The sequence below is a fragment of the Ailuropoda melanoleuca genome, chromosome 9, assembly GCF_002007445.2.
Source record: "Ailuropoda melanoleuca isolate Jingjing chromosome 9, ASM200744v2, whole genome shotgun sequence".
NCBI lineage: Eukaryota > Metazoa > Chordata > Mammalia > Carnivora > Ursidae > Ailuropoda > Ailuropoda melanoleuca.
In genome coordinates, this window is record NC_048226.1 from 30,952,526 (window position 1) to 30,976,834 (window position 24,309).

The 24,309-nt window shown below is 34.5% G+C and overlaps 1 protein-coding gene across 7 annotated transcripts in view; it reads right to left on the reverse strand.

The window, feature by feature from the left end:
* Nucleotides 1-1,899: 1,899 nt before the first annotated feature.
* Nucleotides 1,900-24,309, reverse strand: part of TMEM68 (transmembrane protein 68) — a 45,287-nt gene continuing 22,877 nt past the window's right edge. For 4 of the 7 annotated variants that reach the window (XM_002924111.4, XM_034668083.1, XM_019804730.2 and 1 more), the window contains 5 exons: nt 23,983-24,150; nt 21,524-21,717; nt 16,755-16,815; nt 14,712-14,851; nt 1,900-3,282 (listed from right to left, as the gene is read on the reverse strand). In XM_002924111.4, coding sequence (XP_002924157.1) covers nt 3,178-3,282; nt 14,712-14,851; nt 16,755-16,815; nt 21,524-21,717; nt 23,983-24,150 — 668 coding nt within the window. In that variant the 3' untranslated portion in view covers nt 1,900-3,177. Of the gene's footprint in view, nt 3,283-9,972; nt 10,084-14,711; nt 14,852-14,962; nt 15,127-16,754; nt 16,816-21,523; nt 21,718-23,982; nt 24,151-24,309 lie in introns of those variants that run through there. The other 3 variants (XR_004627784.1, XR_002143691.2, XM_034668084.1) reach the window with 3 other exon arrangements.

Consider the following 24,309-nt stretch of genomic DNA (forward strand, 5'->3'; position numbering starts at 1 on the left):
GTAAATATATTTAATGCCAATGAATTGTATACTTAAAAAGGGCTAAAATGATAAATTTTGTTATGTACATTTTATGATAAAAGGTAACAAAAACATATTTTAAAAATAGTAATCATATACAAATACAAAAACATACCCCACTTACCCTTGTAAATATCTATTATTTCAAAGGTTCATAAATGCTATAAACTACAGAGGGTCTCATATTTAAATCACTTAAAAGTATAAGTATACTCCTTTGAACAAAACATGAATCTCAGAGTCCACAATGATAACATCAAGTATGTGGGGAGAGCAGAAACTGGAAAATTCTTTCTTATAGAATGCTGACCAATAAATGTAGAATAATAGAGTTAGAAAATCACACTTCTGAAAAAATCATAGCAGTAATTATTTCAGGAAATAATTCAAGGATGCTAAAACTGGAGGGTAAAAGTTTGATGAGAAACAGATATTTACATAGTCTCAAAGTATTTCTCCATAAACTTAATACGAAGGAAAAATTTACAGGGAAGAAACCTGGTGGGCACCATTTTAACCAAGTGATCAAAGTTACAACCATTGCTAATGGCACAAACCAACATTATGTGCCTCCTGACATGAAACACTTGAAAGAGCACAGCATCATTTATGTAGTATTTCTGGAATAATGCATAACCTGAATCAAATCATGCAAAAACAGAGTGAAGGGTATCTTCAAAACAAATAGTCTGTCTTCTCCAAAAATGTCCATATCATTAAAGACAAAGAAGGGCTAGGGAATCACTCAGATTAAAGGTGACTAAAGAGATATGAAAAGTAAATGCAATATGTGATCCTGCTGTGAACCATGCATCAAGAAGAGAAACTGATATAAAGGATATTAAGACAATTGTTGAAATTTAAATCTGGCCTTAAGATCAGGTAATACTAGATATCAACGATAAATATCCTGATTTTGATCATTGCTCTGTGGTGCTATGAGTGGATGGCCTTATAATCAAGGGTAGGGGGCATACTATCAGCAATTTACTATCAGTTGATTCAGAAGAAAAAATTTTAAAAGAAGAAATTGTTTATATATATATATATAGAGAGAGAGAGAGAGAGATAGTAGGAGGGGTGGGTGAAAACAACAAATGTGACATAACAGTCAATCTGGGTGAAGACTATATGGGAGTACTACGTACTACTATGCAACTTTCTGTAAATCTGATATTGTTTCAAAGTTAAAGTTTTTGTTCTTTTTTTAAAGGATATGAAAGATTTCCCATAGATGTAGCCCATGTTCATTGTCTGGAGAGTCCCTAGCTTTCATCAGACTTGTGAACACTCCCTTCAGAAAGGGTTAAAAACATCCCCTTTTCAATATCACTTGTATTTCTATATTTGATCATATTCCCTCATTCTTCTAAACGGCACTTAAATTCAAATAGCAAAGATAAAGATCTTGCATTGAGCGAGACAGGATGGCTTCCAGTTAATCCGAGTATCAGAGAACAAAACAAGGTTTTAAGTAAAGCAGTAAAACTTAAATACTGTAAAAAAAAAAAGTAATAGCTTTTGCTACATTAGCAATGAATATTGTTCTTTCTTCCATTTTTTAAAACCAATAGTTGTCCCAAAACATTATTCTCATTGTTTTATAATCATTTATTCATTCATTCTGGAAATATTTATCGATTTCAAACAAATACTGCTCACTGCTACAGAGGGGGGGAAAGCTGCAAATAATCATTAATTGACTCTTTTCATTGAAAGTGAAATTAAAATGTATTTATTACATGAGAAAGTAAGGTTTACTCTTCGTGGCTGAGATAGATGAATATGTTATGTGGGTGAAAAATGAATAAACAGTAAAACAAAAAAATTAGTTTAAAATAAGAAAATGTCACATATGCAATTTCACAAGAAAATGAATTGCAATTCAGCTTTACTTTTATTTTATGTTGCTTAATTTTATATACATTACACGTAGCATACATATATACTTGTTTTACAAAAATCTATACAAAAATCCAATTTAATATCTAAAAAAGGAAGAAAAAGAGAAAAAGATACTGCATTTGATTTCTGGTATTTTTCCATTTAAATACTTTTAAAATTCAGATTTCAAGGAGACAACAAGTCGAAAGCCATTAATTTTTCAGAAAGCTTTGTGTTCACATAAATTTATCATTCAAGTATATTTTTATTGAAACAATAAACCATTTGACTGGTTGCAAAGTCAAACTGAATAAGCCATGGTATTGAGCTTTCTTTATCTCTGCTTTTACCAGCCTAGAATCAACTTCTAACATACAAAATGCAGAGCACAACAGTGGTTTTTAACCTTATACTATTAAATGCCATATTACATAGCTGACAATGCACAGCACACCCTATAGGGGGTGTCTACAGATTCTTGTTCAAAAATATAATACTAAAAATAATAATAATTATTAGAAATTTTACTTTTCTTAATTTTTTTTTATTCAATTTGAAAAACAGTGTTATCTTTTCCATTGTGCTTGGCAACTTGACATCATACCTAAAGAAATAATTTAAACACCGTGTGGATCAAATATATACACAAACTTCTAAAAATTCTTGGTATTATTTGATTCAGTTACAATTTCAGTTATACAGTTATCAATCACCGCAACTATAAAGAATTTAAAATTTAAAAAAAGAATTTAAAATAATATTCCTCAACAGTGTTAGCATGTTTTTAAAAAGTGAATTGTTGAGGCACAAAAACATTACATGATTCACCCAAGGTCATGAAAGGAATGAGGAGCAGATGAAAGAGTATTTCTTCTCTAACTTCAGTGTCTGTACTGAACTCTGCCATCTTGCAAAATTAGCTCAGTGCAAGAGATACAGAAATTAGATGCATTATTTTAGGAATGCTTGTTTAACCTAAATTGTTGTTATTAATGACATTAATTTTTAAAATCTATATGTTTATTTTACATTATCAGGAATTTATAAAAAGAAACATATTTTCTGAATTATTAGGCATGTAATGAGTTACTATTTAAATTTGACACAACTGAGTGCAAAAACAGAATCACCAATACAAATTTTAAACAAACAAGTTCAGTCTAAGATGCTTCTTATTAACATTTTTTTAAAAAATACTAATTATAGAGCCTACAAAATTTAGAGGACATACCACAGACACAACATACTAATATAAATGTATTAAATCGTCTTCTAGTTGGTCTTTTGTTTTTTATGAAAACGTTCCAGCAAAGCGCTCATAATATTTCCTGGTATTCTTTGGTGCTTATCAATCAAAGCTTGAACAGCATTCTTTGTCTATTAAGAAAACAAAAGAAAAGTCATTATTCTTTTAGTTCTCAAAATAGATCATTTATTTTGTTAAGATTTTAATATACTACTTCCAAAAAAGTGCTCCTTAATTTAGCACCAATCTCTCCTCAAAATGAGTCATTTCCTTCTCAGCACACCCACAGTGTAGTGTAGTCCTCATACTGATTTTATGATGCTGGAAGCACAGTTAATGTTACATAGCTATTTTCTACACCAGACTGCAAGTTCCTTAAGACTTAGCTTTGTATTTCTCCAGCACTGAGCACAGCAATGTTCTGCATACAATAAACACTACAGGGAATTCAAGGAGAAAAATCAGAAGGAAAAAAGTAGTAGGAAGTTTTCTAGTGGGCAAATGGGAAAGGAAGTTTTACTCCTTCTATTCACGAATAAACTTTTGTGTATTTTTCTTTCATCACTACATACCCCAACAACTACACCAAGCAGTGCAAGGGGAGAAAGTGAGGAAAACTATGAATGAGATGATATACTTTTTAGTTCACTAGGTCAACTTCTAGACAGTTTAACAGGAATTTAAATTAGGTCACAGCAATGGAAAAGTCAATTAGGATATAACAAGAAAACTCCTAAAACTATTTGTTTCCAGTTAAATTCATGACAAATTTCAATAATTTTTACTTTTAGACCAGTTTGTGGCCATCTAAAAAAATTTCAGTTCATGCACGTAATGCATGTGTATGCACGCAAACACACTTCATTTTAGACGCTAGCCTTTCAACAGCCTTCTTTTTATAAATCTTGAGCCTTCACCATTTTTTTAAGTTTGTATTTAAATTCCAGTTAGTTAACATAAAGTGTAATATTAATTTCAGGCGTACAATTTAGTGATTCGCCACATCTATACATCACCCGGTGCTCATCACAAGTGCCCTCTTTTTTTTTTTAATAATTTTTTATTATGTTATGTTAGTCACCATCCTTAGTTTTTGATGTAGAGTTCCCATGATTCATTATTTGCATATAACACCCAGTGCTCCATGCAATATGTGCCCTCCTTAATACCCATCACTGGCCTATCCCAATTCCCTACCCCCTCCCCTCTGAAGCCCTGTTTGTTTCCCAGAGTCCATACACAAGTGCCCTCCTTAATCCCCATCATCTATCTCACCCATCCCCCCAACTACCTCCCTTCCAGTAAGGATCCATTCATTCTCTACAGTTAAGAGTCTGAGTCGCATCTCTTTTAAAATATAATTAATAAACCCTTGCCCAAAGATGTATTTTAAAAATATGCTCTCTAAACCACAACTTTTCACATCTGTGAAAGGAGACCTATTTCATACACTTATTGTAAGTATTAAATGAAATTGCAACCATGTCTTCAGGTACTCGGCACAGAGACTAAAAGTGGCTAATATAGGTTGTTTTTCTGCAAAGTATATTCTTTAAATTTTATTCATTTATTTAGATGCTTTGGAAGCTATAACATTAGTGAAACAAGTCTCTAATCTCAAGCTCATAATTTAATAAATGGATCAAGTACAAAGTAATAAAAATATAAGATAGTTTGTAAGATATATCTATCACCCGAGATGTGAAAGAAAGCATTTGGAAGTTCAGACTTGAGAGGCCATTTGGTGGGCAATGACAGGGAAGGACCCATGAATGAGGTACTGTTTGGTCTGGGTCTCCAGGCAAGAGCAGGAGGAAAAAGCCCACAGGAAAACAACTGCCTAAGGAATGGGGAGTTAGGGAGTTTGGCTGGAGTCTCAGGTATGTGTTCAGAAGCTGGGTGTACAAGGCTCTAAAATTAGAATTCAATTAAATCATGAAAGGCATTAAACGCTAAGTGAAAAAGTAAAGACTTTATTTAATATGAATTGAGGTGTCAAGAAAGGGTTTTGGGTGAAGAAGTATCAAGGCAATGCATTAAGAAAATACAACACTTGCAAAATCACCAATGACACCCTTCTGTCACCAAGCCCAGTAACTTCCTTTTACTCTTGACCTCTCAATCACCATTGATCTTGCTCCTGAAATTCTATACTGAGGAAAAGGTAGATCTTCTTCTAGCTTTCAGGCTGCTCCTTTGCAATCTTCTTTGCAGATTTATAATCCCAAAATCAGGCACTGACTTATTCTTCAAAGGTTCAGGCAATTTTAATTACTTTTCATTTGCTGATGACTCCTGAATCTGTATCTCCAGCCCACTCAGCTGCATATAGGAATATTCGATATGAATGTTTTAAAGGCACCTCAAATTCAATATGCTTAAGATTAACCTAACATTCTTTCCCTTATACTTTGTCCTTTTCTTAGTTCCTTCTCTATTTTAGCAAATGGCAATACCATGAACCTAGCCAAGTAAGCCAAAACCTAGGAATCATCCTTAACAACTCCTGCTTCTCACTCACAATGGCTAATCCATTGGCAACATCCATTCGTTTCACCTCCCAAATACCACTCACATCTATCCACTACTCTCCATCTTCTTTCCATCCTAACAATACATGTATATGATATATACATGCATATATAAATAAACCTGTATTTATATGTGTGTGGCTGTGTGGGTGAGACTGTAGAGAGAGGGTTAAAGAGACAAAAACAGACACTGTAAACGCAGAGACGAAACAATAGATTAAGACTGAGAGAACTTTCAGGAAATGTCCCAAGTGCCCTATTCAGTGTTAGCACACTATATTTTAATTTAGATTTAGATAGTGCTTACAAAATGGTTTTCCACAATCAAATGCCTGAACAATCTATCACCCATTTTTTTTAAAAGATTTTATTTATTTATTTGACAGAGACAGAGACAACCAGCGAGAGAGGGAACACAGCAGGGGGAGTGGGAGAGGAAGAAGCAGGCCCCCAGCAGAAGACCCTGATGTGGGGCTCGATCCCAGAACACTGGGATCACACCCTGAGCAGAAGGCAGACGCTTAACGACTGCGCCACCCAGGCACCCCATATCACCCATTTTTTAAATGAGATTTCATTTCTACATTAATTTGGATGCTAATAATTTTGAGTTTGTGATAATCCAGGGATCATTACCTTATAGTTTATGCTTATATTATTAACAATGAAGATTGGAAAATCATGACAATATATTCACAAAAGGAAAATTTCGAGTATTCTTCATTTCAAGTATACTTTAGTTCAATAATGACAACTTGCAATCAAAAATATGAATATGGCAACTCCGTATTTAAATAAATTCCCCCAAGAAATTCTATTATGCTTTGGTAGACTACTTGTTACTTTAGGTACTGATAATAAAGTACATAAAGTAACTGGAGATGGTAACTCAGGTATTTCAAGGATTCGGAAAGGCCTTCTTTCTTACTTAGTTTAAACTGGTAAGTTTGTACAATGTTTATATATTTTAATACATAAAATTTCTAATTCTACCAGTGACATGAATGTGAGTAAATTTTCCTCTCATATGAAAAACCCTCATATGAGAAATCAAGGCACTGGAATTTAACTATCAGTAATATATTTTCCATAACTGAGGAAAATAAGGGATCAGCATTCTTTAGGAGACCTGAAAGAAACATCTGAGATCATCTAGTTCAATTTCTCCACCCTACAAATAAGGAAACTGGGACCTAGAGAAGAACATATTTATCCGAAGTGACACCGCTGCCTAGTGGTGGTGTGAGGATTATAACCCAGATCCCTAAACTTCCGCACCAGGCTTTTTCCCCTCCTTCTCCATTATCTTCTGTTTTGCCCATTAAAATATATGGTTTTTCTAAAAAGTGTTCCTAAGTAGCTCTGACCCACTTAAATCCTAACAGATAGAGAGGAAAAAAATTTACAAGAACAAAAAAGAATTTGGATATATCCTACAGGAGAATGCACTGTTCAGGGGCAGCAAGGAAATGTGTTATATTAATAGCAAAGTACATGTGGGTAGAAGCAACATCGCTGGGTAAGGTCTCACCCTGGTGTAAGGCTCCTGAAGCCCTATCACTTTGGGATGACAGAAGCATCTTGCTACGCAGAAGAGCATGTTCTGACCCTAAAAACCAGTGTCACAGAGTTTTGTTTTCAGGATGCAGGAGGGCAATAAACTGTGAGTATACTTAATGGACCAGCAGCATAACTGGAGGTAAGTTTTCTAAGAATGAAGTTCATAGACAAGGCACATAATGTTTCTTTACTGTTCCCTTTGTGAAACTTCCTATCAGCTGCCTGATTCAAATGGTCTCTTCTAATATGACATTATAGCTGTTTCAGCTGCATATCCTTTTCTAAGTGTCTGGTCTTGCTGAGTCCCAGTATGGTATAATAGATTACAGTGATTCATTCCGTCTGCCTACCAGCCCTTCTCTTCTGGGCCATCCTATGGGAGGAATAAGAGATCCTGCCCCAGTAAAGTCCAGTGTGGCTGTGTGACTGCTTTGGCCAGTAAAATATCAGTGGGAGCAAGAGAGCCACTTCCAAACAGAAGCTTTAAAAGGTTCCACTCCTGACATTTTCTTTTTACCATGGCAACATCCCACATGATCAGCCTGAAACCAGGAGAAAGAAGACATGGACTTCAGGGGAAATATAACATGAACAAGAAGTAAGCTTTACTGTCCTAAGCCTCTGAGACTGGTTATTTGTTACTGCGGCACACCCTAGCAAAATCGACTAAATCATCCATTACACATTCTTATGTGTAAAACAGCAATAATAAGGTCTACCCTACAGGATTAAATGAGACTTTGCATAGAAAGAAAAAGTGAAATTATCTCTGTTCACAGATGACATGATTTTATACATAGAAAACCCAAAAGATTCCATAAAAGAACAATTAGAACTAATAAACGAATTCAGCAAAGTGGCAGGATATAAAATCCACACACAAAACTCAGTTGTGTTTGTATACACTAACAATGAACATCTGAAAACGAAACAAAAAACAAAAAACAATCCCATTTACAATAGCATCAAAAAGAATAAAATACTGAGGGGGGCGCCTGGGTGGCACAGCGGTTAAGTGCCTGCCTTCGGCTCAGGGCGTGATCCAGGCTTTGTGGGATCAAGCCCCACATCAGGCTCCTCCGCTATGAGGCTGCTTCTTCCTCTCCCACTCCCCCTGCTTGTGTTCCCTCTCTCGTTGGCTGTCTCTATCTCTGTCGAATAAATAAATAAAATCTTTAAAAAAAAAAAAAAGAATAAAATACTGAGGAAAAAATGTAACCAAGGGGGAGAAAGTCTTACACATTTAAAATTATAAAACGCTGCTGAAAGAAATTAAAGACACAAATAAATAGATATCTGTGTTCATGGATTAAAAGATTTAATATCATTAAGCTGTCCATTCTATCCAAGGCGATCTACACATTCAAGACAATCCCTATCAAAATCCCAACAGCATTTTTTGCAGAAATAGAAAAAAAAAATCCTAAAATTCATTTGCAATTTCAAAGAACTCTAAATAGACAAACAAAGAAGAAAGTTGCAGGCTTCATACTTCTCAATTTCAGAACATATGACAAAGCTACAGAAATCAAAACAGTGTGATACGGGCATAAAGACAAACATATAGACCAATGGAATAGAATAGACAACCCAGAAATAAACATTTGCATGTATGGCAAATGATCTTTGACAAGGGTGCCAAGACCATATAATGGGGAAAAGGCAGTCTCTTTAACAAATGGTGGTGGGAAAACCAGATATCCACATTATAAAAGAATGAAGTTGAACATTATCTTACATCATATGCAAAAATTATCTCAAATTGGATTAAAGAGCTAAACATAAGACCTAAAACTATAAAACTCCTAGAAGAATATGAGGAGAAAAGCTTCATGACACTGGATTTGGCAATAATTTCTGGAATATGACACGAAAAGCACAGGCAACAAAGGAAAAATAGACAAATGGGACTATATCAAATTCAAAAACTTCTATACATCAGAAGAAATAATCAACAGGGTGAAAAGGAACATATGGAATGAGAAAAAATATTTGCAAATCATATAACTAATAAGGAGTTAATATCCAGAATATATAAAGAACTTCTATAATTCAACAACAAAAAACCCAAATAATACGATTAAAAATATGAGCCAACACCTTGAACACACATTTCTCCAAGGAAGATATACAAATGGCCAACAAGCATATGAAATGATGCTCAACATCAGTAATCATTAGAGAAATGCAAATCAAAACTACAATGAGATACTACCTCACACCCATTAGGATGGCTACCATGAACAAAATAGAAAATAGCAAGTGTTGGCAAGGATGCAGAGAAATTGGAACCCTTGTGCACTGTTGATAGGGATGCAAAATGGTATGGCCAACTATAGAAAACTGTACGGACGGGGGCGCCTGGGTGGCACAGCCGCTAAGCGTCTGCCTTCGGCTCAGGGCGTGATCCCGGCATTATGGGATCGAGCCCCACATCAGGCTCCTCCGCTATGAGCCTGCTTCTTCCTCTCCCACTCCCCCTGCTTGTGTTCCCTCTCTTGCTGGCTGTCTCTATCTCTATCGAATAAATAAATAAAATCTTTAAAAAAAAAAAAAAGAAAGAAAACTGTATGAACGTGGCTCCTTGAAAAATTAAAAATAGAATTATCATAGTGTGAGATAATAAAAAATACATATTGGTCTCTGCCCCTGGCTCCTGGCACAGAGCTCCTGAAACTCTTACAATTTCCTAAGTGAAAATGGCACTAGAAGCATCTTTTGTTCTAATACCTGGTTTCTGACTCCAGTTCCTGATGCAGCACTCTTAAAATTCTTATCATTTCCTGGGTGATAAAAGTGTCTTTTGTTCTACTGGACTCGTGGATGGCTTCTGGATAAGGGCTGGTCACCAGAAAGAGCAAACCATCATCAGAAGCTTGGAATGTTCAGCTCGATTCCATCATTCCCCATAAAATCCCAAAAGCACAGAGTTTAGGGGGCTTCCAGGTGGGTGAACACATCCACACCAGGAGGGTGATGGACCCTAACTCCACAGGGGCCCTGCACTTGGGGCCCTCCCATTCTTTGCACTATGTATCTCTTTATCTGGCCATTCAGCTATATCCTCTATCATTTAATAAACTGATAAAAGTAAGTGTATTCCTGAGTTCTGTGAGACATTCCAGCAAATCAACTGAACCTGGGGAGGGGTCATGGGAATCTCCAATTTGTACCCAACTCAGAGAGAAGTTGTGGGTTACCTGGGGACCTAGTACTTATGATTAGCATCTAGAGTGGGGTGGGAATAGCCTTGTGGGACTGAGCCCTTAACCTGTGGAATCCACACTATTTCCAGGTAGATAGGTCCAAACTGAGTTAAATTACAGGACACCCAGCTGGTATCAGAGAATTGCTTAGTGGGGGGAAAACCTCCACACATCTGGTGACCAGAAGTGTCAGAAGTCATGCTGTGTGTAAAAATAAAGGAGATTCACAAGTAAAAGAAAGACATAGTATGAAAGAACTAGGCTTTTCCCTATAGGAGGGAAAAAGCTGAGTTTTTTCTTTCCACATATGATCAACAATCTCACTTCTGGGTATATATCCAAAATTATTCAAAACAGGATCTTGAAGACATATTTGTGCATCGATTTTCACTGCAGCATCATTCACAACAGCCAAGAAAATTAAAGCAACCCAAATGTCCAACAACGAATGAATGGGTAAATAAAATGTGGTATCTACACACAATGGAATATTATCCAGCTTTAAAAAAAGAAGGAAATGCTGTCACATGCTATAATACGGACAGACCTGAAAGACATGCTACGTGAAATAAGCCAGTCACTATGATTCCACTTCTCTACAGTAATCCAACTCATAGTACCAGAAAGCAGAATGGTGGTTGCCAGGGGCTGCAGGAAGAAGTGGTGAGTGGTATATGATTCCACTCATATGTAAAATCTAAAAAAGATGAATTCTTGGAAACACAGAATAGAATGGGGGTTGCCAGGGTGTGGGGGAACGGGGAGATATTGGTCAAGAGTACAAACTTACAGTTCTAAGATGAGTAGTTCTGAGGATCTAATGTGCAGCATTGTGACTTACAGTTAATAATACTGTATTATGTATTAGAAAGTTGCTAAGAGAAAACATCATAAATATTCCCACCACACATGCAAAACGGTAATTATGAGGTGATGGAAGTGTTGTCTAACTTTACTATGAGAATCATTTCACAATATACACATGTATCAAATTTTCACCTTGCACATTAAACTTTTACAGTGTTATATGTCAATTATATCTCGATAAAGCTAGGGGAGAAAAAGAATCTTGCATAGCCCATAAAGAAACCAGAATAAAATGTTGATGGATATATATATATATATATATATATATATGAGAGAGAAAAAATAGGTAGTTGGTGTTCAGTGGGTAAAGAGATTCAATTTAGCAAAATGAGAATGTTCTAGAGACTGGTTTCACAACAATGTGAATATATTTAGTACTAATAAAATATACACTTAAAAATGGTTAAGTGATAAATTTTATGTTTTTTACCACAATTTTAAAACTTAAAAAAATCACAGTATGCATACAAAAGGCTGGTATAAAATTATAATCAAAACACATTCATTTCATTTTCCAGGTGATTCAATAATATGACATTTACGGCTTTTATCTAGTTTTATACTCTCTGAAGGTATAACTACAAGCTGAGTGGTCTTTTCTCCCTTGATGACTTTGCAGGGATGAATATTACTGATCACTCCTACTTTTTAAACATCCTCACCTGCTGACTTCTCTCACACAAATTTACTTGTTCTGCACCTCTCTGCCACTTCCCTTTCTGTCATCTTTGGGTGTTTTCCTTCGCACACCCCTTACATGTTACTTGTCCTCCAGTCTGTCCTATGTCCTCTTCCTTCTTTCTGTAAGCTGCTTTGTGAAGCTCATGACTTCAGTAACTGTCTCATGCAGGTAAGTTCTAAGTCTTCATCATCAATTCTGACCTTTCTTCCAAACGCCAGTGCAATATTTTTTAAAACCTATGCAGGGGCGCTTGAGTGGCTCAGTCGGTTAAACGCCTGCCTTCGGCTCAGGTCATACCCTGTGCCGGGCTCCCTGGAGCTTCTTCCTCTCCCTCACTTGTGCTCTCTCTCTCTCCCTCAAATAAATAAATAAAATCTTAAAATAAACCACAACCCTATTCATATAAATATATATACACATATCCTGCAGGTAACTACAGAATTAAGTTTCAAGTCTGGTATTTTCTATCTCTGTAAAATCTCTCGAATCTGCGCCTTGCTCTCCTTTTCAAGTAGATGAAAAGATCATTATGTAATTCATTCCTTCATCAAACATTTATTGAGATCTAATTAAATACTGAACCCTGTGCTGGGAACTGGAGACACAGAATTCAGAGCATAACCTCTGCTCTTACAGAGCACACTTACATTTATATGTATCTAAGTAATCACAATTGCTAGGGCCATCTTCACAAACAATTATAGAGAAACGGATTATACATCTGCTTGCTTCGGCCAAATAATGTGAATGAAACTGATATGAGCCACTCCCAGAGGCCTAGCCTAATTGAAAGATATCTGGTAGACAAATTCCCTAGTCTGATAGCTAAGGGCCTAAAAATATAGCTCCTACTTACTTTTCCAGTTTTATCTCAACCAAACCCTACCCACTAAGCTAGTGAAGCCCCAAGTTTATTCCACAGCTGTTATTAAGTGCTATTCAAGGAAAAGGTTTTTCAGTCAGGTGAGAATGGGAAATGCGCTTTGAAGCAAAGTTAAATAGACCTCTTTGTTGCAGGGCTTCTTAGAACCTTTAATATGTTAATGTGTTTTGCAAAATTCCTGGAAGAGAACTGATCAGGCAGTCTTTCCCAACCTTGCTGTTTTAACCCCCTCAGACTCCTCAACACCGTTTGTATATGGTCAACTTTCCTACCACCATTTCTTTGTTCATACTCCCCCTCCAACCCCAAGTCCACACGTCCAAGTCACATCCTTCTTCCAAGACCCACCACAAATGCCCTCATTCCAGAAAGCTCTTCCTATTTTTTCCTACACAAACTGCTAGTCTTTTTTCCTACACAGACTGCTAGTCTTTTTTCCCTTTGAGCTTCTACTGTCTCACTCAAATTCAGCCTCCATATTGCTTCCAGTGACCTTTGCAATTGCAAACCTATAACACCATTCACCTATTTTCAAGAGTACCACACCCCGCCCCTGCCCAGACTTTCCGGAAACAAAATCAATTGTAGGCCATCATAGTCCAGACCCGTCCTGCATTTCTAGCCTCATCTCCCATAATATATATCTCTCTTCTAGCTATACAAGACTACTCTCAACTCCCCCAAGATTTTATGCTATGTCATATTGCCATCCATTTATACATTCAGTTTCCTCTACCTTATTACTCTTCGCCCTGCTAATTCCTTATCTTTCCAAACTGAATTCAACCATCACCTCTCTCAAGGAGGCATCCCTGATCTCATTTAGATATCTTTCCTTTGTGCTTCCGTAACAGCCTAAGATAGCAGTTCTCAACCAGGTGGGATTTTGCCCCCCTGGGGGTTATATGGAAAGGTCTAGAGGCACTTTTTATTATCACAATGAGTGAGGGGTGAGGATGGGGAGTGCTACTGGCATCTAGTGAGTAGAGGCCAGAGATGGTGGTAAGCATCCTACAGTGCACAGGCCAGGCCTCTAAAACAAAATGTCAATAGTACCCAGGTTAAGAAACCTTGCCTTAAGCACACTATTGTGGTTAATGCATCACCATATAAACGCTGATTTAGTTATTCATCTCCCCCACTGGACTGCAAGTTCCTAGAATGACAGTATTCACTACTATTAATAATGTTAATCAAGCATTCATGGAGCACTTACTATATGCCACTCACTGTTCCAAACAATGAACACATACAATCTCACGTAATCCTCAGGGATAACTGTGAGTGGGTACTCTTCTCTTCCCTGTTCTGCAGACTAACAGAGTAAGCTGTGGACTCCCTAAGGTCACACAGCACACAAATGGCGGAGGTAGGAACGATCTGATTTCATAACCCACTCTCTTAAAAACTATTCCCATTTTCCTGCCAGGATATTGCTATCAAACAAGAATAATACTTTCTTTTTATGGAGGTCAACTCTTTCTTCTGGACATCACTTATGAAACTTTTTAATTACCAGTGCCAAGAGCCCCAACCTCAGCACTTGCGACATTTTAAAATTAGTGGTTCTTTGTTGTAGGGGGCCGTCCTATGCATAGTAGGAAGTTCACCAGCATCCCTGGCCTCTACTCACTACATGTCCATAGCTCCACCACCTCCCAGGACCTGCCTGTCATGACAATAACTAAATGTCTTGAGACACTGCCAAATGTCCCCTGGGGGAAAGAGCACCACTGATCTAGAAATGTCTGTAGAATTAATGAATTCATTTTTAATACAATAATTGAAAGTAAAAATCTGTTCAAAGATTAATAAAGAAAGAATAATTTACCTTTTCAGCTAATTCTTCTGCTGTTATCTTTGGATCATAGGGAATAGGATCACCTAAATAGGTGCGTAATTTCACTGGAAAACCGCCATACATTGGAGCAAATGGATAGCGGAACTTTTCATAAAGCCACCTAAATAACCCTGTTTTAAAGTAAACAAAATTATTTTAATTGGTTAAATATTCTGAGCAAGTAACTGTAAAGTTTTAAATTAATAATGTAAGACTTAGAAGAAGGTAGCAAACAGTATCACCTCCTGGCAATTAATACAATATGTAGATTTTTTTAAAGATGAGCTTTTCATCAATTGTAACAAATGCAGCACATTAATGTAAGACGTTAACAACAGGAGAAACTGGAGGGTGGTGAGAAGCTTTATGAGTACTCCTTGCGCTTCCGCTCAATTTTTCTGTAAACCTAAAAATGGCCCCCAAAGGTTTATTAATTTTTTAAAAGTAAGCTTTCAAAAATACAAGAATTTTAAAAGGCAAACCAATTACTATTATTACAAAACCAAGGGTAAAGACTGCAACTAAAAGCTAGAAGATGAAAAGTCTAGAGACTCACAAATACAGGCTTATATGAATAAAAGAAAAAAATAAAAGCATAAGATAAATTCACATAAACATGAAACTAAAATGTACCAATAAAGAGGTAAAGAAAAAAAACCATTACTGTAAATTAAGAAAAACGCAAAGAGTAGCAAAGAATTACTAATGCTAATGACCAAGTATGAAATTTAGCAAGATTAAAAGTGGTAATAATGTAAAATAAACTGGGGGATTAAATAAAAAAGAAAGTCAAAAAGCAGTCAATAGTAATTTTTAAACCCCTTCATAGTTAAAGAAACAAAATTAGGACTAATTTCTGGTATGCAACTTAAATTCTGAAGAAATGACCTGAGAGAAAATTAGAAGAAATAAGTCTACAGCAACAACTAAACATCATATCAATCTGCCTTTCCACCTTAAATTTGAAAAAAAGGGGGGGGGATGTTAACACCTAAAAAACGTAATAGAATATCAACAACATACCAATATTACACATAAAAGAAACAACAGAAGTTTAAAGTTCTTTAGGAGGAGATTTGCATGTGGATAGGAACAATATAGTGCTAGGGATATAAAATGAAATATAATCAAACATAATGTATAAACCATAAGGTATAAAAAACTGAAAATTTCAAAATAAAAAGAAAACAACAGAAAAACTGCAAAGAAAAAGCACTTCTAATCATTATCACTCCTATAACTACACTCAGAGCTTATTCTGTTACCCATAAATTAAAGTTAGGCAAAAAGAACTTTACAATATAAACGTACCACAGTTCAAAATATTTTAAAAAGCAAAAAACAGGAAGTAACAGAAATGAACCAAAGGACATGATACATCCTTAGGTTGTTAATCTTAATTTAATATCATATTGTCATCCATTTTGAAGCTGTAACTTCTTCAGCGGTGAGTTAGGAAGATAGTCTGGGTAACAGGCACATTTGTTCTAAACCTCAACAGCGTGATTCAACCAAGGAAACTAGATAACTTACTCTGTAATTTTAAGAAGCCCACACAACAAACAAGCTTCAATATGTATATGAGACTCTTAACAAAAATCTAACATCTAAGAACTGCCATCGCTTAGAAGCAGTTATCATTTAGACTTTAAATAGAAAGACATCTAAATAATATATCCATTATCTAAAGTATTTTTTTTTAAGATTTTATTTATTTATTTGACAGAGAGAGACAGCCAGCGAGAGAGGGAACACAAGCAGGGGGAGTGGGAGAGGAAGAAGCAGGCTCCCAGCAGAGGAGCCTGATGCGGGGCTCGATCCCAGGATCCTGGGATCACACCCTGAGCTGAAGGCAGACGCTTAATGGCTTAATGACTAAGCCACCCAGGCGCCCCTAAGCCACCCAGATGCCCCCCATTATCTAAAGTATTAAGTCAAAAGAATTTCTTATAGGGTTCAAAAGCCCAAGAATTTCAAGGATTATATTCTAAATATTACATTATAATTAGAAAAACCGTATGAATCAGAACTTACTTGTTCCTCCAAGTGATCTAAATCCTTCTCGAATATTTTGTGTAAACATAGGAATAATGGGCTAAAGAGAGAATTTGAATTAAAAAGTAAATATATTGATCCATTCAATATCTCCATTGAGTCAATAATGCAATCTTTCGGGGGCCTATTCAAGATAATGAAAATGAGGTATTTTTAAAATAAAGGTATACTTTTATCAGACTAAATTTATGATTTGTAAAAACAAAAATTGGAAACACTACCCTCTAGTGGTAATATATAATATTTCATTTACCAACTTTCCTATCCTTCCACATAAACTCTTGAAACTCAAAATAAAGATTGCAGTAATTATTAATTTCATTAAACAAAATTAATGAGGTAAATTAATTGATTTCAGTGATCCATTGAATAGTATGCTCACTGGAGAAAAAGTTGATATTCCCTCTATGGGAAAATTTATATAAATTTAAATGACAGGTTTTGGCAAGATGCTGTCATAGAACTATCAAAACACTATTTTTTTGTGAGATTATTAAATCTAAAAATGTTGAACATCAATGAAAAGTATAAGACTCACTGCAAAAAAAAACAGAAAAAAGGAGAAGCAAATATTAGAGGATTTCTGCTCACAAGTTCATGGTTTTTATTATTCCATGAATATCTGTGATTAAGTATGATTTTCTAAATGGAGACCTTAATTAAATGTCCTAAAGCAATGACAAAGTAGCAAAGGATCATGTCAGGAGGTTCCAACATGGTGAAACTGAAGTAGATAAAAAATTGAACTGAAACACTTTTTAAAATGCACACAAAATACACTGAATCAAACGATATTTTAGAATTTTAAAAACTGAGTATCACTACTTACATTCTACTGTCAGTATTTGCCTAATACAGAGTTACCTGCCTTAGTGAACAGGGTTTGAGATATTTAAATAAGCTGACATTTAAAAAGCCATTCTTACTCAGCTGTGGAAAACATTAAATATGGTGGACTGAAGGAAAGGGACTACAGGTATAGCTCTCTTCATAAAACTTATTACCTCACATAGAACTACTGATCATTTATTTACTGTATTTCTCCCCTTACCAGAAGAAGACCCCTAACAGCAGAGACATTGTTTTGTTTACCGCTGTATCCCCAGCACCTGGAATAGTGCCTGGAACAGACTTGGTGCTAAAACAAAGTATGATGGATAAATCAAAGAAGGAATGAAGACACAGGACAGAGAGACAATGCACAGAGTGAAGTAGTTTGGATTCTCTGAATATAGTGTCGGAAACAGGCAGCAGCAATCTTAAAACCAGTTGGGAAAAAAGAAGTCAGGTAAAGAAAGGCACTCTGACGGAAGAATTTAAAATTTCATGGTGTTAATTCCCAAAGCTAAAACATAAAACAAAGTACACTGACCCTTTTATACAGAATTCAGATTATGATCTAGGAAACCACCACTAGTTTTGTGAAATAGTTACTGCTGACATCCTAATGTTTTAAAGAGTTATAAAATGTCTTCAGAGTTGAGAACATAAAATGCCCAAAAAGGAACCGAAACTTTTTGGCTCAAATATACACCCTTTGTCTTCTTTGACCAGCATTTCTGGATTTATGTCTACTGACTGGCATGAACCCCAGGTTCATACTGAAGCATGCACTTTATAAAGACTCTTCAGGGTACATACCACCCTTTAAATAGCTTACTCTCCAGAAGCTCGATGTATCTAGAACCTACTATATAGGAAAATGATGACCCTGGCAGGCTCAGTATTTCAGGCTACAGTCTGGGCATATGGTTTCTAAATTTGCATTCAAGCTAACAGTCTTAAGGCTATAAGCAATACTTTATTACAACGTGATACTGTAGTACAATTATTCATTCCTTTCCTTGTACACCTTTTGCATACAAGGTATTAGAATAAGTAACCAAGAATTAAATTGATTGCATGTATACATATGGTCTCCTCATGTATGTGTGTGTACACGTTTGCAAGAGAAAGAGAATGTGTATTTTGTTAAAACTGTTCTTGGGGAATTAGTTTAATACGGTCTTAGAGTTTAAACTTGCCCCTAAAAATAAGTGAGCACCACTGAGCAAGTTACTTACCATGTCTATGCTTCAGGCTCTTCATACATAAAGTGGAAATAATATTAATTAAACCATCTCAAAGGTTATTTTATGGAGCGATAGAATATATATAAACAATTTTATTAAAACAAATGTTATTTTCTTTTACATCAGTTGTTTTCCAACTTGAGTAAATGGCCTAAAATTTTTCCAACTTATTTAGATATGAAGTTACCTAGAAATTCTCAGGAATTTCACAAAATAAGAGTGACTTAAATTATATTAGAAAGCCTGTAACTTTGAGATGAATCTTCAACATTTTTTACCAATATCGTGTGAACTTGCATTGACAATCTAGATTTTTTTCATTTAATTTGTTACTATGTCACAATTTAAATGTAGTTATTCCACCAACAGTCTTAAATTTTTACTCAAAGTTTATGATAATTCTATGAGGACCATGAAGGAGTTTCTCAGATGGAACACTTGTACCATTTACAACTATCTCCATATATGGTTGAAAGAGTTTCATCATGTATCTGGAGGGTCCCTCTAATCTCAAGGTCAGCAGACTCACTGTGAAATGCAGTCAGGATGGCAACAGCCCCAGTTGCCTGCAGTCCTGAACTGTATGCTCTGCTCTGCTTCTGCCTTGCTGTATGACCCAATCCCTCCATCCCTTCATTTCTCTGTGCCTGAGTTTCCTCATCTGTAACATTGGAATAATTATATATGTCACCTACTTACTGTACAGGAATACCGACGGAAAGCCTTTAAAAGCACTACAAAAGTTGGGGTGGTACGACAGTTATCAAATGTACAATGCTATCTGTAAATCAATAATGTTAAAGATTCCTGGCTTTAAACTTACAAAAAGATGTTTATAAAATGTTCTCAAGTTTTATACAAAAACCTTAAATTATCTAGATTATCTTAATTATCTAGAAACTCTACCAAAGATCGAAAAAAATAGTTCCTTTCTCTCTGTAATTTCTTTCTTTCCAGCCTTCTTCCAGGCAATGTTCCTTAAATCTGTGAAGTTAAGGATGAAAAATTAGAATATCATGATCAATTTATATAATTCTAAATCTATTTTTGTCATTTTTATCCTAAAACTTTTAAGAAATAATCCTTTCAAAATATAAACTTGGAAATTAAACTACTTTGATTGGGGTTTTAGTGTTTATCACTGCTTTAATAAACATTACTTTCGTTACCCCTAATTTTTCTACAATGGTGCATATATCCTTTTGTACTTTATATTTTTCATATATTCTAAGATTTTGTTTTATACATCAGTGCTTAAGACTTTTTGGGAAATAAAATGTGCTATGAATTAATTTTCTGTATCACCATACTATTAATGTAAAGTTAAAATCCAAATGTCCCTTTCTAGTAGTGCTTAATACTGTGTTAAAATCAATTCAATTCAGTTTAATTCAAATAGTCTACTAAGTGCTAGTCATTGTACTAAGGACTCAGGATATAAAAAGATGATCTTGTCCTTAGGGAGCTTATAATCTACTGTAAGACAATAATGTTTAAATTTTTATGTTGCCTTTTATTAAACACTTGGGCAAGTACATTAACTCTTACTCTGGGACCCCATTACTAAAGCACTACAGCAATAACTTCTAGTAGTTACATGTACATGTGTACAGGACAGAATAAAGCTCAACACATTTTATTTTAACTCTGCAGTTAAAAAAAAGAAAATTTCCGGTTTTCTCCAAATACTGGTCTTTGGTTAGAATGAGGCATCCAAAAACTCTTCCTTTTTAATCCTGTATTTACAAGATGAACAGGCAAGCTAAGGGTGCATACTGATCTCTATGTAGCAGCAATGAGTACACAAAAAAAACTGAGAACGAAAGTATTGGCAACAGTCTCTAACTAATTAGCCTAGAAAAAGAACACCATCCTGTCAAAGGTATTACCATTTCTTTTTCTGACAGACAATCTAAAATGAAAACAGAAAACAAAGAAGAAACATTCCGTAAGTAATAAATAAGTGTTTTATAGGATAAAGTACAATATGGAGACCAAAAAGTTGAGAATTACTTTCCAATGCAAAAGAAAAGGACAAAATGGCTTTCACATTCTCTAGTCTACGAAGTAGAATAATTACCATGGATCCCTGAGGAACACTTAATTTTCCTGACTAATTCTTTTATAAAATCTTTTTAAAAGATCTAAATTACACTAATATCTATTTCTCATCTTTATTCATACTATCAGATAGCTGATCACATTTGCTGATAAAAAATAATAGGAGTTACATATTATGCAAGTCCTATTATTATACAAATTGGTCACAGATAAAAGCATTGCAATGAAACCAACCAACAACCATCACTGAAATATGCCAACTCAATCATACCAAAGGCTTAAAATACATAGAACTGAAATGATTATACTTTTGAAAAAGGTGTAACTGAAGGAATGCAAAAAATTTTACAAATCTAATTAAAAGAAGCTGGATTTTGAAATGTAAAATAAAACTTGGATGGATATTTGCCAAATTTCCAGATTGATTTTTTTTAAGATGGTGTCCCAAGCACAAAGAATATTTCTCTATCATTAACCTTACAAAGAGTTATGTACACTAATTTTTAAGTAGTGCAATGAAAGTATCTAAATTCTTATATATTCTGGCCCACTACATAAACATTTATTTAAAATTCAACCTAGCTTTACTTTAATAATTAGTTTTATACAACTCACCACTTTTGCATCAATTGCAACCTGAGCGAAGCCTTTACGATTACCCCAAATGATGTTGTAGGTTTCATCACTAATTAGGGCTTCTCGAACTCCACCTGGTGAAATAGCTAACAAGTGACCACTCCTCAGAATTTCAACACATTTTTCTCTTGGTCCATGTAGAGCACAAAATACATCAAGTAATAAACTAAACCCTGTAAGAAACATCAGCATGAAGATATATCTTAAGTACTTCTTGTCCAATTCAAGACAAAAATCTTTACAACCTACATAAATAGGTATCTATACTTAAATGAGTAAACTCCTTTTCTTACTTTTTTTTAAATCAACAAGAACTCCTAAGGTTTACATAAGATTAATACTGCTGGTAAAGTAATAGCTATGTCTCATTGACCACCTCTTATTGATCATTTCCTCAGTGATCACCTACTACTTGGGTTACAGTACATATTCAAACTCTGAATTAAAACTCACAAAAACCTTGGAAAACAGGGATTCTGATCCCCATTTTACAGACAAAGAAATTTGGCTCAGGGATAAGTATCTTGCTCAAAGTCACACACCTAGCAAATGGCAGGACAGAGATTCCAGTCCAGGTATGTTTAGTCCAAAGCTCCTTCCACTGCATCTCAGGGCCAAACACTGTCTACAGTATTTATTAGAGCAATCAGAAATGATATCCCATCAGCAATCACAAATCTAATCTTCCTTTAACCCTATAAGAAAAAGAATCACTCAAGAGAATGTAAATCTGACTATACTTAGCCCTACCAAAATTGGCAAGCCATAACCAAATCTGTTGAAATTAAAAGTTAGATGATGTTAACCCCACAAGTAAATTTTTTAAATCAATAATAATAGCAAAATCATGAAGAGTTTTTAATAAAGTGAGTATTTAATTCAGTAACAGCCAATTCCAGGTCTTAGTATTATACAGTTTTTCAAAGCACAACTATTTATGGATGAAAGAAATAATCCTATCAGTAATTAACTATTTTAACCAAATCCTAAACTGGAACTTTGGAGGACTAATGTTAGTGCAATACATTATTCCTGAGAATGGAAAATATGAGTAGTGAAAACTGTGCAGACTAACCAAACTTCTCATAGGTTTAAGGAATTGAAGCAAGATTATAAATATTATTAAGACTGAAATAATATTCACCCCATATTACATTAAAAGCTCACTGATTTAACTGGATGCATTTTCATAATAGGTTTCATAAATTACAAGATCATAAAGGGGAAATCTTTTTAAAAGCTAAATAAAAATACATTATATTATGTATAAAAAGAAAAAAATGTAAGCAACCTAATAATCTGTAAGAGAAAACTAGTTAAGTAAATATTTTAGCCATACATTAAAATCATTCTTTATAAAGCATGGTAAAATGTTAATGCTAACATTACATTTTTTTAAAAAAGAACACAAAAGAGTTTGCATAACATGTAAAAAATATGCAAATTAAAAATGAAGTATAATAAATAAAAACAATAACTGGTTATGTTCAGGTGGTAAGATTATAAGTGATCATACTGCTTTCTAAAGAAACACCTTTTCTAGCCAATTTAGTTTATACAGACACAAAGATACCCAAAACATTAACCATGTCTATGAAAGGCACTGACTAAACTGTTATTTAATTCACTGCTTGATTTTTGTCTCTCTTGTTGATGGGTGGCTTTGGCTTTTATAATTCTAGAGGACATACTATAAGCTTTGTTGGCTTATTTGGCTTATTTCTGGTGATTCAATGACAAAAGAAAATAAGATTTATTACCAATGAGTTTATTTTAGAATGACTTTTTAAAAACTGTTTGAAACCACTTGTTTAATTAATCTTTTTAAAAAGGTATAAAGCCTTTATGAACAGATTAAGAAGAATATAGCACTTAATTTTAAGAGCTGTAAGTCTAGCAGGCAAGTCAAGTATAATAAAGACATATAGACTCTTTAAGATAGGATTTCTGAAGCAATATTATTATATGAAGACAAAATATATCTTGGCTCATTTTTTTAAATAATTCTGATTTGCTATAATACTGATAGTAATCAGACTTTAACTACTATGAAGTTTAACTCCAAAAATCAATATCTCATTGAAAAATTCATCATCTGAAAAATCACCTTCTATACCAAAATATAAATTAATTATGTGGCAAAAGTTACAACTTATTTTTTTAAAGTGGAAGTTCAGCATTTAACTTAGAAAAATAATGACTAAATACCTGTTAATAAAGAAAAAATTTAGATAACATTTTGACCATAATATTTTTATATTTAGATATATTAGCTAAATAGCATAATTAGATACTCCCAAATTAGAGCTAAGTGTGTTACCCTAAAAAGGCAAAAAGCTTTTCCAAATGATACTAGAGAGCTCAAGGACACAAAATTTAACATAATTTGATCATGTTAATTAAACATTTTTATATCACTATCTACAGTCAAAGTTTACCTGGAATTTTAAAGACAAAGTGATCAGCTACTACACGGCAAGTTCTGCCTTTATGGATAAAAATTTTAGCCATGAAGTAGTAAAAATCTATAGGAATAGCTCCATGATAAAAAATTATAAGTGCTGGTCCTTCTTCTGGTATTTTTTCCATCCCATGAACTTCATAACCTGTTAGAAAGACAAAATACAGATGGTTAAAATATATTTATAGTTTATTTTCACTAAAGGATGTTTACTAACTCAGAAACTCAGTGTTTTTTTATAGAAGCACATGAGCCTTCCTCTTTCTCCTTCCCTTCTCACACAAATCAGTCCTACAGCCATTAC